Source organism: Theropithecus gelada, chromosome 1 (genome assembly GCF_003255815.1).
Source record: "Theropithecus gelada isolate Dixy chromosome 1, Tgel_1.0, whole genome shotgun sequence".
Taxonomy (NCBI): domain Eukaryota; kingdom Metazoa; phylum Chordata; class Mammalia; order Primates; family Cercopithecidae; genus Theropithecus; species Theropithecus gelada.
This window is the reverse complement of record NC_037668.1, coordinates 87,361,443-87,376,127: the sequence shown is the minus strand read 5'-3', so window position 1 is coordinate 87,376,127 and position 14,685 is coordinate 87,361,443. Positions and strand designations below refer to the sequence as shown.

General features: G+C 42.6%; 1 protein-coding gene across 8 annotated transcripts in view; it reads right to left on the bottom strand.

Annotated features, from left to right (window-relative positions):
- Positions 1 to 14,685, bottom strand: part of FGGY (FGGY carbohydrate kinase domain containing) — a 439,174-nt gene that overhangs the window by 185,675 nt on the left and 238,814 nt on the right. For 7 of the 8 annotated variants that reach the window (XR_003116446.1, XM_025363985.1, XM_025363976.1 and 4 more), the window contains one exon: positions 12,322 to 12,425. Coding sequence is in view for 7 of the 8 variants with exons in the window: in XM_025363985.1 (XP_025219770.1) it covers positions 12,322 to 12,425 (104 nt within the window). In the remaining variant the exon portion in view is untranslated. Of the gene's footprint in view, positions 1 to 12,321; positions 12,426 to 12,590; positions 12,625 to 14,685 lie in introns of those variants that run through there. The other variant, XM_025364001.1, reaches the window with a different exon arrangement.

Genomic DNA, 14,685 nt, shown 5'->3' with positions numbered 1-14,685 from the left:
CTTACAACAATCAACTGAATAGCCCAAATACAAATTGGCAATTATCTATTCTTAATGCTTTTCAATCAGTTATATATATATTTTGGCCTGCTTTGAGATATAATTCAGTGGACAACTCAGTTGTGTGCAGATAAAACTGTGTGACTGAATTAACTACTGTTGCTGTGGCATGTGGGAAGGGTCTGTTAATCAAGGAAAGAACCTAAAGCCTGACCAATAACTTGCTGGTTTATATGTATAAACCATTTCTCTGCATGGCCTTTCACCCAATCAGAGAACAAAAATCAAATAGGTATGGCACGATTTCTTCTCCAACAAACCTTTACAGTTGCTAACTGGTATTCTTCTGTCTGTCCTTATGCCCATGTATATATCTACTATTTAACGGACACCTACTATGTGTCAGGTGCATGAAAGTAAATGGCAATGCACTGTTGTATGATATCCTTCTGTTATCTCCCTAAGTAATAAAGACCACACACTAGTATCATTCCATAATGTAACCTAAAAAATGGGCAGTAAGTCTCCTCTTTCTCAAACATCACTATACTCAGTTCTCTAGAAGTTCTAAAAATACAAGGAAGGGGATAATTTCATGGTATGTAAATTATCTTTCAATAAAAATATTTACAATATACATGACAGTGTCACAGTAACTCTCATTTAGGATTTAAGACTTCAGTTTTTTTCTAATGCAATATATCCCAAATCCATAAGAACACAGCCAAAAGGTCCAGTCAATGTCTCATCTGAACTTTTTTTTTTTTTTTTCTGTTGGCAGTGGGGAGCCACTAATGGTTAATTAGGAAAGGACTTTCAATCTCATTCCTTCAGTGTTGATTGCTCAAAAAGCTTCCCATTGGTTCTTCTGAGATCTTTGATCTCACCGTTATTTCTCCTGGGGCTCTAACCACTGGTTAAGTGAAAGACTAGAAACTACCTCAAACTTCTGACAGCTCTTGGAGTACTTTCAAAAGACATAAAAAATGTAATTAATGTATGAAAAAAACAGACATTTGGAACACACAAAGAGAAAAGGAGAAGAGGATGAAAAATTAAGAGAAAAACAAGGCACAAATACTAAAGCCTCTGAACTAAATGTATGTAGAACTAAATGAGCTCATGCGTGCAGGCACTTGGCATGGGACCCAACACTTGGTTAGGGCTCCACCATGACTGCCTTCATTGTCTATTTCATCCATACCAAACTGCTGGAAAAGCACAAACCCTCCCCTTACTGAGGGTTACTGACAGGTAACCCTCAGCAGCCACAATATCAGAATCACCCACACAACAGATGTGTGGCAAATAGGAAAAGGAAAAAAAAAATCAATGTGGTTTTCATCATGCTTTCCCAAATAAATACAAAAACATCTTCGTGAGTTGGGAAGTCAGACGCATGTCTTCACATTGCCAAATTTGGTACTTGACCACAGCGCAGTAGGGAACAGGGGAAGATTAAATAGGGAGTCTCATAAATACTCTCTTCCCAGGGGATGATGGTGACAAGTGATGTTGTTTATTTTGTTATCATTAGGCTGGTGGCTTCTTGAAAGGAAGTGATTTGGAAGACGGGGAAAAAGGGAAAATGAAAGCACTGCAGTCTAGCTGTGATCCAGCCTTAACTTTGCAGTTCTCATCAGGCTCTGGGAAAGATCTGCCATGTAATCACTCTATCTCATTCCCACAAAACATGTGTGTTTATGGTCAACCCATCCCATAGCCTGTGTCTCATCATTCTGAGCTCTGGAATCCAACTACCTGAGTGGCAAAACTATCTATAAGACGTACTGCCGGGTGCAGAGGCTTACACCTGTAATCCCTCACTTTGGGAGGCCAAGGCAGGCAGATTACAAGGTCAGGAGATCGAGACCACCCTGGCTAACACAGTGAAACCCTGTCTCTACTAAAAATACAAAAAGTAGCCAGGCATGGTGGCAGACACCTGTAGTCCAGGCTACTTGGGAGGCTGAGGCAGGAGAATGGCATGAACCCAGGAGGCAGATCTTGCAGTGAGCCGAGATAGCGCAACTGCACTCCAGCCAAGGTGAGACTGCGAGACTCCACCTCCAAAAAAAAAAAAAGACTTACTAGCTTTGCAGGCTTGGGTAAGTCATTTGTCTCTCTGAGCCTCAGTTTCAGTCCCTGTAAATTGGTAAGATAATTCTGATTACTGTATGAGGTTATTATGAGGGTTTAAAAAATCCAAATTTCTTAGACCATGATAAACATATAATAAATATTAGCTGCTATTGTCATTGCTGCTAATCAAGGCAGTCCTCTAGAACTTTCCACTCCCATCTACCACCCCCATCCCACCCCACTCCCTTGTACCCTTGGGAGAAGAACCCAAGCTGCTAATCAGGAGGAAGCTAAAACACAGCTGCACCATTTTTGCCCTCTACTTCTAGAGGAAGAACTTATACCATTCTTCCAGGCAACTTGCAGTCTTTTGTGGAAAACTGGGCTCAGGCCAGCTGATAGGTAGATTCCCCCTAAAGGCTTTGGTTCCTGACCTTCTGAGATGCCTTGTTTCACTTGACTTTGCCGTGTTCCTAGTGGGTTTCCAGAAACATGGGGCCAGGTATCCCTGCCTGGCTTTTATAGGAATGGAATGTCTGCATCACAGGGTAGATGTAGGTTTTAAGAAACTGCTAAAATGTTTTCCAAAGTTGTTGCACCATTTGACATTCCCTCCAGCGATGTGTGAGTTCCAGCTCCCCACATTATTGCCACAACTTCAGCCATTCTAGTAAGTGTGGAGTGGATCTCACTGTGGCTTTCACTTGCATTTCCCTAATGACTAATGATGTTGAGCATCCTCTGCTCCTCTAACAAACAAATGCTGCACAGTGCCTCACGGTCCTGGGTGAAACATGCCCCCGCCTCCCTCCCCAGCCCAGGCCACGCCCTTTGCCTCCGGGGAATGTTTTCCTTGGTGTTCTGAGGAAGCTGTAGAGTGCTGTTATTGACATCACCCAGAGAACAGAGCTCTAAGAACATGGTATGGTCTGAAAGTTGGCTTTTCTGTGGTTAGAGCCCAAAGATACTAAGGCCACAGGCTCCCTAACTGATTTCTGAACAGTTGTCAGATGGAGAGATTGTAAAATGTTTCTCGCAATGTGTAGGTTGCCTGTGCACTCTGATGACAGTTTCTTTGGCTGTGCAGAAGCTCTTTAGTTTAATTACATCCTATTTGTCAATTTTGGCTTTTGTTGCCATTGCTTTTGGTGTTTTAGTCATGAAGCCTTTGCCCATGCCTATGTCCTGAATGGTATTGCCTAGGTTTTCTTCTAGGGTTTTTATGGTTTTAGGTTTTACATTTAAATCTTTAATCCATCTTGAGTTAATTTTTATATAAGGTGTAAGGAAGGGGCTCAGTTTCAGTTTTCTGCATATGGCTAGCCAGTTTTCCCAACACCATTTATTAAATAGGGAATCCTTTCCTCATTCCTTGTTTTTGTCAGGTTTGTCAACAATCAGATGGTTGTAGATGTGTGGTGTTATTTCTAAGGCCTCTGTTCTGTTCCATGGGCCTATATATCTCTTTTGGTACCAGTACCATATTGTTTTGCTTACTGTAGCCTTGTAATATAGTTTGAAGTCAGGCAGCGTGATGCCTCTAGCTTTGTTCTTTTTGGTTAGGATTTTCTTGGCTATTCAGGTTGTTTTTTTTTTTTTTTTTTTTTTTTTTGGTTCCATATGAAATTTAAAGTACTTTTTTCTAATTCTGTGAAGAAAGTCAATGGTAGTTTGATGGGAATAGCACTGAATCTACAAATTATGTTGGGCACTATGGCCATTTTCATGATATTGATTCTTTCTATTCATAAACATGGAATGTTTTTCCATTTGTTTGTGTCCTCTCTTATGTCCTTGAGCAGTGGTTTGTAGTTCTCCTTGAAGAGGTCCTTCACATCTGTTGTAAGTTGTATTCCTAGGTATTTTATTCTTTTTGTAGCAATCGTGAATGGGAGTTCACTCATGATTTGACTCTATTATTGATGTAACCCATCACATAAACAGAACCAATGACAAAAACCACATGATTATCTCAATAGATACAGAAAAGGCCTTCGATAAAAGTCAACGCCCCTTCGTGCTAAAAACACTCAATAAACTAGGTATTGAAGGAATGTATCTCAAAATAAGAAGAGCTATTTACGACAAACTCACAGCCAATATCATACTGAGTGGGCAAAAACTGGAAGCATTCCCTTTGAAAACCAGCACAAGACAAGGATGCCCTCTCTCACCCCTCCTATTCAACATAGTATTGGAAGTTCTGGCCAGGGCAATCAGGGAAGAGAAAGAAATAAAGGGTATTCAAATAGGAAGAGAGGAAGTCAAACTATCTCTGTTTGCAGACGACATAATTGTATATTTAGAAAACCCATTGTCTCTCTCAGCTCCAAAACTCCTTAGGCTGATAAGCAACATCAGTAAAGTCTCCAGATACAAAATTGATTTTTTTCTGTTTTTCAAAAGCATCATTGAGCTATCAGCTTTCAATAAACTATACAAATTTAAGATGTCTGATTTGGAAAGTTTTGACATAGCATACAGCATTGAAGATATGCCCACAATCAAGCTAAACATACCCAAATCTTTCCTTGTGCCCCTTTTTGATCCTACTCTCCTGGCCCTCGTTGTGCCCATTCCATGATTTCAGGTAACTACTGATCTGCTTTTTGTCACTATATATTTGTTTGGTTTTGCAAGACTTTTAAATAATTGAAATATTTTTTATTCAAGAAAGTTTGCATTCTTTTCTGGTGCAATGACTATGGAAAACAGTTTGGCAGTTTTTAAAAACTTACATCTATCCTGTGATCCAGACATTCCATTTCTATAGAAGGCGGGCAGGGATATCTTGCCCCATGATTCTGGAAGCCCAGCAGGAACAGGGCAAAGTCAGGTGAAACAAGGCATCTCAGAAGGTCAGGAATAAAAGCCTTTAGGGGGAAATCTACCTGTCAGCATAATTATTTTGTGTGATTAATCCATGCTGTATCTTATATTATGGTTCATTCCCTTTTACTGCTTAGTAGTATTTTGTTCTCTTGATACACCAAGAGTTGATCTATTCACTCTTGAAAGATATCTGGGTTGTTTCCAGTGTTGGACTATTACAAAGCTTTATTTGCTGGTATCAACATTACTGTACAAATTTTTGTATGGATATATGCTTTTATAAGAGTGGAAAGGCTAGATCACGTAGTAGGAATACGTTAACTTTGTAACTGCTAAACCGTTTTCCAAAATGGTTGCATCATTTTACATTCCCACCAGCAGCTTGTGAGAGCTACAGTTCCTCATATCTTGACCACCACTTCAGCCATTCTAAGATTAGTAGGAGTAGTAGAGGATCTTAACTGTGGTTTTAATTTGCATTTCCCTAATGACCAGTGCTTTTCATTCAAATCTCTCCTTTGGTGACATGTCTGTTCAAACATTTGCTTATGTTTGCCCCTTTTAACTGTGTCTGCTCTGCCTTTCCTCCAGGCCTTTGAGGGAAGCTATTCAGCTGAAAGGGAAGAGGAAGGACTCTGGGTCAGCCTTCTAGAGGGCTCAAAGTTTTGCCTTCCTAAACATTGTATGACCCACTCAATCACTCTTTGCCTCAGTCTCCTAACTTGTAAAATGAGGGATAGTAATGGCGCCTACTTCATAGGATTGTTGAGCTGTTTACATGATACAAAGTTTTAGTAAGGTGCTTAGTACACTGTCTGCGGTCAACAGATGGTAGCGAGTAGTATTATTGCTTATCTCCTCATGAGGACTGAGGCTGGGGTGCTACTGCCTGGGGTCAGAGATATTAAACATACTCAGTCCAGCACAATGTTTCTATAATGTTTCTCAAATGTCTTGAGGAACGAGCTACCTTGAGCTTCTTGAGCGCACAGTCTGTCTCTCATTGCCCACTGAACCACATCAACCCTCTCCTCGCCAAACCAATGCCTAGCATACAGTTTGTTTTCAAAACATGCAATCTGAGAGCTAGTCTTGACACAGAGAGTGTCCTGAGAATGCTGGTTCCTAGAGGGCTGACAACAACAGGTCCTGGTAAACGAAGAGGAAGCGGGGCACTTTCTGAGCAGCACCTCAGCGCTTTCATTGTTAGGTGTAACAGTGGTCCACTGTACCATGTGGAATCCCATCCCACTCCACCCCTCTGGTAACTTCTGCCAATGTCACTTGTTAAAGAGACCATGACAGACAAACTGGTGTCACTTGCCCACTCGTCTCAGCTAGTAACAGAAGACCATCAGTTCATGTTACATGGCTGTCCTGTCTCCCTGTGGTGCCCTCCCAAAGGGCTCATACACGCCCACATACTGCTCAGGCCTCAAGTCAAGTCATCTGTGAGGCTTTGTGGACACAGTGAAGAAAAACAAAGTAGAGAAGACTGAGCGAAGGGCCTACTACAGAAACTGGGCTGGCAGGAACACTGTCCCAGTGGAGACGGGGAAGCCATGATCCTGCAAATATCTCTTCCTATAGGAAAACCTCCTCATCTACCCAGAACTTGAGACAGCCCCTTCTTCCTATTTCCACCATACTCTAGCCATGCATTAACTATAGTAGTTACCACTTTGTATTGCAGTATATCTCCCCTTTTTGTCTTTCTCAATGTGCCTGGGCTCTTTGAAGGCAGGCATGACATTTTTTTTTTTGAAACGGAGTCTCGCTCTGTCACCCAGGCTGGAGTGCAGTGGCGCGATCTCAGCTCACTGACAGCTCCGCCTCCCAGGTTCATGCCATTCTCCTGCCTCAACCTCCCCAGTAGCTGGGACTATAGACGCCCGCCACAACGCCTGGCTAATTTTTCTATATTTTTAGTAGAGACAGGGTTTCACTGAGTTAGCCAGGATGGTCTCGATCTCCTAACCTCATGATCCACCTGCCTCGGCCTCCCAAAGTGCTGGGATTACAGGCGTGAGCCACTGCACCCAGCAGACATTTTATCTTATTGAAGACTTTAGCCCTTAGCCAGGTAAATTTAAAAAAAAAAAAAAAAGTTTTCTTTATGAGTGAATAGTTAATGAATATTTTAAAAATAAATTTTAAATTTTAGAATAGTTTTACAACATAAGATAGTTGTAAAGATTGTATATGCCTCACACCCAGTTACATTTCCCCTATCATTAATATCTTCTGTCAAGTATATATTTCACAGTGAATGACGCTGATATATTATCATGAACTGAAGACCATACTTTATTCAGATTTCCTTAGATTTTACCCAGTGTTCTTTCTCTGCTCCAGGATCCCATTCAAGATACCACATTACATTTGGTTATCATGTCTCTTTAGGCTCCTCTTAGCTGTGATAGTTTCTCTGACTTTCCCTGTTTTTTGATGACCTGGATGACAGTTTTGAGAAATACTGGTCAAGTATTTTACAGAACATCCCTCAACTAAGATCCATTTGGTGTGTTCCTGGTAATAAGACTGGGCTTATAGGATTTGGGGATGAACACAACAAAGTGTCATTTTCATTATATCATACCAAGGGTACATACTATCAACATGACTTATCATTGTTGATGTTGACCTTGTCACCTGGATGACTGAGTGTTTCTCATATTTCTTCAATGTAAAATTACTCTTCCCCCATTTTCCATATCATATTTTCTGGAAGGAAGTCGCTAGGTGCAGTCCACACTTAAGGAGTGGAAAGTTACACTCTATCTCCTTGATGGTGGAACATTTACATAAATTATTGGAATTCTTCTGTATAGGAGATGTGTCTCTTCTTTTCATTTATTTATTTATTCAAAATAATTTGTCAGTATGGTCTTATGGATATTTATGTCATATTTTGGGTTATAATTCATAATACTTTATTTTACTGCTAAATGGTTCCAGTTGTGGCCACTGGGAGCTCCTGCAGTTGGCTCCCTGTGACATATTCTCATCTTTTTTTTTTTTTTTTTTTGAGAACTTCCTAACTTTCTGGCACTGCAAATGCGCCAAGCTCATCTTGTATATTTCCTATCTCAATCCTAAAATCAACCATTTCTCCAAGGAGTCCTGGTTCTTTGTATTGGATAATGGTATTAGACACTATGATCTGGACGCTACGTGCTTGTAAAAACTAGCTCTTGGGGTGTCCTTATTTCTAGGCCATCCCAGCTAACAGAGCCAGGAAATAAATATGTATTTACTAACCTGTATATGTATATATATCCATAACTATGTCTATATGCATCCATCTGCATCTATGTTAAACTAAATATGAGTTCATACTGATGTCCTTAATTCTAATCCACAATCACATGGATTGTTCATGCATGATTAACGACTCATTTTTAATAACAATATCATATTTGGTATTTTGTGCCAGGTACAGTGCCAAGTCATTTACAAAGATGGTCTAATTTGAACCTGAACAAAACTTTATGGGTAAATACTATCACTCACATTTAACAGATGCAGAAACTGAGGCAGTGAAAGATGAAGCATCCTGCCTAAATTCACACAGTAAGTAGTGGGGGCAGCGTATGAGCCTATGTCTTTTGAGTCTCCACATCCATTCAATGATAGAGAATCACCATCTCTACATTAAGACTGAAAAAACTTCAGTTCTGAGCGATTTAAGATGCAGATGTAGTTCCCAGCTCTCTTCAAGTATTGCTCTGCTCAAATCTTACCTCCTCAGTGTTTCTCCCTACCCCGACCCCCCAGGGTCCTCTCCCCATCTGACATGCTAACTGGAAGACAAGTTGCCAAGTTACAACCCAAATTGATGGCTCAAGAAAAGGGTGCTGGTGCAATGGTAAGGATCAGTTCTATCTTACCCCATGACTTTTCAACCTCTGGCTAACCCCTGCTGTGTATTATCTGGGGTTTTGGTGACTTCGTAGTAATTAACTCTGAACAAGCAGCTCTGCTTTCATGGAGTTAAAAAAAGAACGGCAGTTTCCCCCCTGTTAATTAAATCATCCACAAGGAAGATAAATGTGCAGCCATGCTTGTATCTTTTAAGATATCAAAGGCCTTATTAATATGTCTTATGTTCAACCTCAGGCTTTTTCTCTAGATTCCTGGAAGCAACAGGAACCTGGAGGTAGGAAGCTTCTAAGTATTTACCAGTACTCACTTACGTGGTCATTCGTTCATTCATTTATTCTTTTTGGGTGATCTAGAAAGAGGTAACCTGGATCGAGTACAAAATGTTCCTGGGAATTTTCTCTCTATCTACTAAATTGGAAACATCAGAAGTGAGCAGACAGGAAGAAAGAGGATCCTTCAGATCATGCTGAAAACCACTTTTTGAAGAACCCACAGCCCCCTTTGGTCCCTGTGTTCTGTTTGGTAAATTTTTCCTCACACTGGCGGTTTTATTTGCCAGAACCACAACAAAGGGGGTCCTTGAGTCTCCCTGGGAGTGTTTCCTCAGACCTGCACCTCTCCTAGACCTAACAAAGGTGTTATTGTTGCTGGGCTCCCAGCACCTGAGGAGATCAAAGACACTTTCCCATGCCAGCATGACCACAGTCTCGCCCTCATGACACAACATTAAAGCTGATGATTAATCCCCTTGGCCCAGAGGGTCCCTTCCCACCCCCAAGTACAAAGCAGGCTGGGGGTGGGGACTGTATTTCAAGCCCAACACGGTCATCATAAACTGGCATTTTATGGCCCTCATTCATGGCAACCAACTGCAGCTGCCCATCAAACTCATTAAAGCCCAAACAGTTGCTTCATGTGAGCCGTTGACATCACTAGGAAAGTTTAATAACAATCTCCACCATTTTTGAGTGTCTGCTGTGTGCTAGGTACAAATCTACATAGTGCATGTTACTCAACAACCCTGTGAGACTGGCATCATTATCCCCAATTTGATGGATGAAGAATCTGAGGCTCAGAGAAGTTAAGTAGCTTACTCAGGTCAGAGGGCCAAAATGTGCATGAGTAGATGTTCAAGCTTGCCTCTGGACAATGTAAAAGCCCATGCTCTCACCATTCCTCTATGGGTACATCATACTCATGCACAATTCAGGGAGGAAAGGAGGAGTAGGAGCTTTGGAATCAGAGTTAGATTTGAGTTCTTAGCTCCAGAACTTCAAAGCTTGTTGTGACTTTGGGAAAATTACTGGACTTTTCCATGCTTTAGGTCCCAAATGTGTAAAATAAATGGGTAGGGAAAGCCAGTCTCATCTCCATTAAGAGACAGTAAGACTGAGAAGCAGGCTATCACAGAGACACTTGCATCCACTTAGATTTGCTTCTGTTCGGAAATCTGAATTGAGTGGGATAAAAATGCCTGAAATTCAGATCTCCCAGGAGAAGCCTGATTAGATGCATCCCTGTGAAAATAAGAGATAATTTAAACAGGATTAAATCAGTATTCAGTGAAGACAATCTAACAAGTGTAGACTCATATCAAGGGAAAGAAGGGCTGGCTCCTGGGCTGGTGCCTTCTGGCTTAAAGAGGCCTCAGGCCTCTGCAGATCTCTCCCTTCAGGGACAGCTGAGCCTTACAAAAGGGCTGCTGAGCAGAAGAAATATGCTGCAATTATTATTATTATTTTTGAGATGGAGTTTTGCTCTTGTTGCTCAGGCTGGAGTGCAATGGCGCAATCTTGGCTCACTGCAACCTCTGCCTTCCGGGTTCAAGCAATTCTCCTGCCTCAGCCTCCCAAGTAGCTGGGCTTACAGGTGCCTGCCACCATGCCCGGCTAATTTTTTGTATTTTTAGTAGAGACGGGATTTCACCATGTTGGCCAGGTTGGTCTTGAACTCTCGGTCTCAGGTGATCCACCCACCTTGGCCTCCGAAAGTGTTGGGATTACGGGCGTGAGCCACTGTGCCCAGGCAAATATGCTGCAATTTTAAAACTTAGACAAATTCCATTCAAGACTGCCCAGAGCCCTGACAAACAGAAGGAAATCTATATCCTTAAAGTCCAGCAGGAATGTCATCTCAAGAAGATTCTATCACCCTGCACCCTCCCAGGCAGAGTCAGTCACTGTTTGCTTTCTGCTCAGTAACAACAACAGTCCTAGTGATTAAGAGTGAGCTCTTGGGATGTGCTTCCTGCACGTGGAACACTTAGTATTACCTCATTTAATTCTTGCAGCACTCTGACAGGTGCTGTCACTCTCCACATATTGCAGATGAGGAATCTGGGGCCCAGAGAGTTTAAGTATCTTGCCCAAAGGCCCACACTTAGTAAACTGAGGAAGTGGGACTGGAAACCACTCAGGCTGACTCCCTCAGCCATACAAAATGGGATGCCATGTGCAAGAATACCTCGCATATTGCTTGGCACGTGACAGATGCTTAGTATCATGAGATCGATTTGTATCTACATTGGGGGGCCTCGCATTATATTCTAATACCTGTTATAACTTCATCTCATCAATGGGACAGCCAATGTCATTCTTATATCCACAGTTTAGCACAAGAGCAGGGATTGACAAATAAGTACATATATTTATATTCACTGAACCAGAATATCCGATGGTAGAGAGGCTCAGGGGTCCCTACAGTTGCAAAACAGTTTCACATTCCACATAATTTCCTCCATAGCTGCTTTGATTCTGCCCTGGGCTGTGTCCCGCTCTAATCTCTGCTCATCTCCCTGCTCCTCCCCCACTCTTCCCTCTATTTCACTTATCTGGGAAAATTCCAAAGAGTCGTCGATTTAAGTTTAACAGAGTAATGACTTTTAAATAAAAATATGGTAGAAATGGGTACTTATCGGAATGGAATGCTTTCAGACTCATGCATTTAAAGAAGATATAAATTTTAGGGCAGGCACTAAATTTTAACTGCAATCTTGGAGAAAGCCTTTCCACTAATTCATGGAGAAAAATTAACAAAGTGAAAATTGCTTATCAGTGTTCTTTTGAAGTCATGATATGCAGTCTAATTCTATAGATCATCGGGACGCTCCCAGGGAGATGGATTTATATTGATTGAGAGAGAGTTCCCTGGCCAAGGAAAACAGACACTCTTTGCAGAGAAGACCCCCCTACCCATTAGAGACAGATCAGTCTGGGGGAGCTAGACTTTGTCACCTTAGGATCAGATGTCACCATGCATGCCTGGGCTCTCTGGCCAGGGTGACGTCAAACGGAGCACTCAATCCTTTTCATGCTTACTAAGAATTTGGCCCCTGGAAAAAGATCCAGCAAATGTAAGCAAGGGAGGTGGAGTGGGGAGCTGAGCTTCTGGCTAGACAAAGCACAAGGGGCAGGAAGGGAAGAGAGGAAAGAAGTGAAGGGGTGAAGGAGCCAGCACTCAGGGTCTTCTTCCACGCTGCCGCCTGCTGTGTGGTGGCTTTGCCTTTGTGCTTAGTGGACTCACCCCCATGTGACAAGAAGACGTTCCACAGATGACAGCCAGCCGTGACGTCACTGGCTGCCCCTCACAGACAAGGCCGTGCCCTTTCACATCTGCCCCAATCACTCCTGTGAGAAAGGAAAACAAAAACAAATCCTCTTTAACACATAAAAAAGAGGGAGAGAAAGCTAAAAACAAGCATTAACAGATCTTCTTTTTCATAGTCAAACAACATGGAGGAAGAGTCCTGTGTGTAGGGCAGTCTCAAGCAGAAACCCGAAGGGCATACTTGCCTGCATGGGAAAACTCAGAAGCCTGCTCGGATTTTGCTTTGTTCTGGTCAATGTATGGCACCCAACATTATCATAATGGCAGTAATTGTAATTGTCATAGCAAAAGCAGCAGCTATCAGTTACTTTGTGCTCACTAAATACCAGGCACTATGCTACATATTTGCATACATGGTCTCATTTTAACCCCATTATAGATATTAATAATGCTAAACATCAGAGGAGAAACTAAAGTCCGCAGAGGTGAACTGACTTGCCCAAGGCCACACTGCTAGGAAGGAGCACAGCCAAATGGAATCTGGTTTAATACATCACATCTCAATCCCGAAGAAGTCAAAGCAAAGGAACTAACTGTCTGATGACTGAATCTTTTTGGCATCCCTAGGTCACCATTCTTATAACTACTTATTGTAGAACTCCAAGTGTGAAGGAGATGACTGAGAGCCAGTTCCTAGTAACAGAATGCCAAATAGCAGAGGGTTTCCCATAAATGGTAGAAATTTAGGCTTCTTCCCCATAGGGCTCATATTCCTTGATACTTGCAGGGCAACTGATGTTACAAATGTGACAAGAAAGCTAGGAAGACTGTTTAGGGCCTGGAATTGTATTCACTTGCTCAAATATCCAACAAGTCCCTTCTATGAACAAAACGATATATACTAAGTGTGATGTGGAAGCCACAAACATGCAGACACGCAGAACTACAACACAAAGCTGGGGGTAGAAAGTGCTCAGGCAGGACGCAGAGACTGGGACACAGGAGAGAACAGCTCCTGCTGACCTCATCAGCTCCCACGCAATGCCATGTTTGTTCTCAATCTCTAATCCTCGATGCTCTTTCCCACCTCAAGACCTTCACATTTGCTCTTTCCTCTGCCTGGAATGCCATTCCCCCAACCTCTCTGTCAGGCCAGTTCCTATTGACAGGGCTTCCCTGATCCTCTAGGACAGATGATTCCCCCTGTTAAATAGTGTCATGCACTGGACTTCCCTAGCACAAAATACACTGGTAATTTTGAAACATCATATATCCCATCTGCCTTCCTTCTATAATAAAAGTTGCTAGGGGCTGGTACTCTTACTCAAATGCTTAGCCCAGGACCTATCACAGTAGCTAGCTCAGTGCAGGAAGCAGGAGTACCAATGCTTGGGAATGCAAGGATGAAGAAGACAAGTCCCTGTTCACAGTCTGGTGGGAAGGAGAGGGAAGCCTAAATGGAGCATTTCAGTGCAGGGAAATCAGTATATCACAGGAGGGGCCACAAGGGCAGCTAACCCACCTATAGGGGCCCAAGGAAGTTCAGTCTATACTCAATTCTGCAGAAGTTAGCCAGGTAAATGGCAGGGTAAGAATGTCTCATCAGGCCACAAATCCCCAGATACTGAAGGCACTGGCTGCTCAGCAGCAGCCCTTGCTAGAAAGTAATGTGAGAAAAAGGCCAGAGACAGGGCTCTTACAGCTTTCGAGGGTTTTCCACTGCTTTTTCCAAACTCTACCTTCTGGGGCACAGCAACCTGTGAACCTCTGCTATTGTTCAGAGGTCTAGCAGCAGGGGGAAGTAAGACTCTTCCAAACTTTCTGTGTTAGTTATCACCCAGTAGTTAGATATCCACAACCAGGCAATACAGGTCTGAGACTTTTGCCTGCAAGAATCCTTGGCCTATGTGTTTTCAGATCAAGTCCCCTGCTCTGCTCAGTACTGTGGGGCTGCCCCTGGAGGCAGCAGTTCCCAGACTCAAGTCAGCCAAGGTTGGCCCTGCTGGGAGATCTGGGCCTAGAGGGAAGGGGAAGCAAGAGCCTATTTACTTCTCTTCTGTGCCAGGCAGCAGCTGTTTCCCCTCCACCACTCGGGCTGTGCTGACAGGGCCGCTATGGCTCCAGCATCTGCTGGTGTCCCCTGCCTTTAGACTATGGGAACACCACCTCCCTCCTCAGTCCCTCCAGCCTGGGGATGGTAGCCGTTTCCATTTCACTGATCTCTGAATTGCTTCATAGGGAATGTAGCTCTTCTCAGCTCCTCCATCATCAGGATCACCATTTTTGGGTATTAAATTGCCTGTTTTTTAAACACTTAGAGTGGTTTATGTTTTGCTGGAT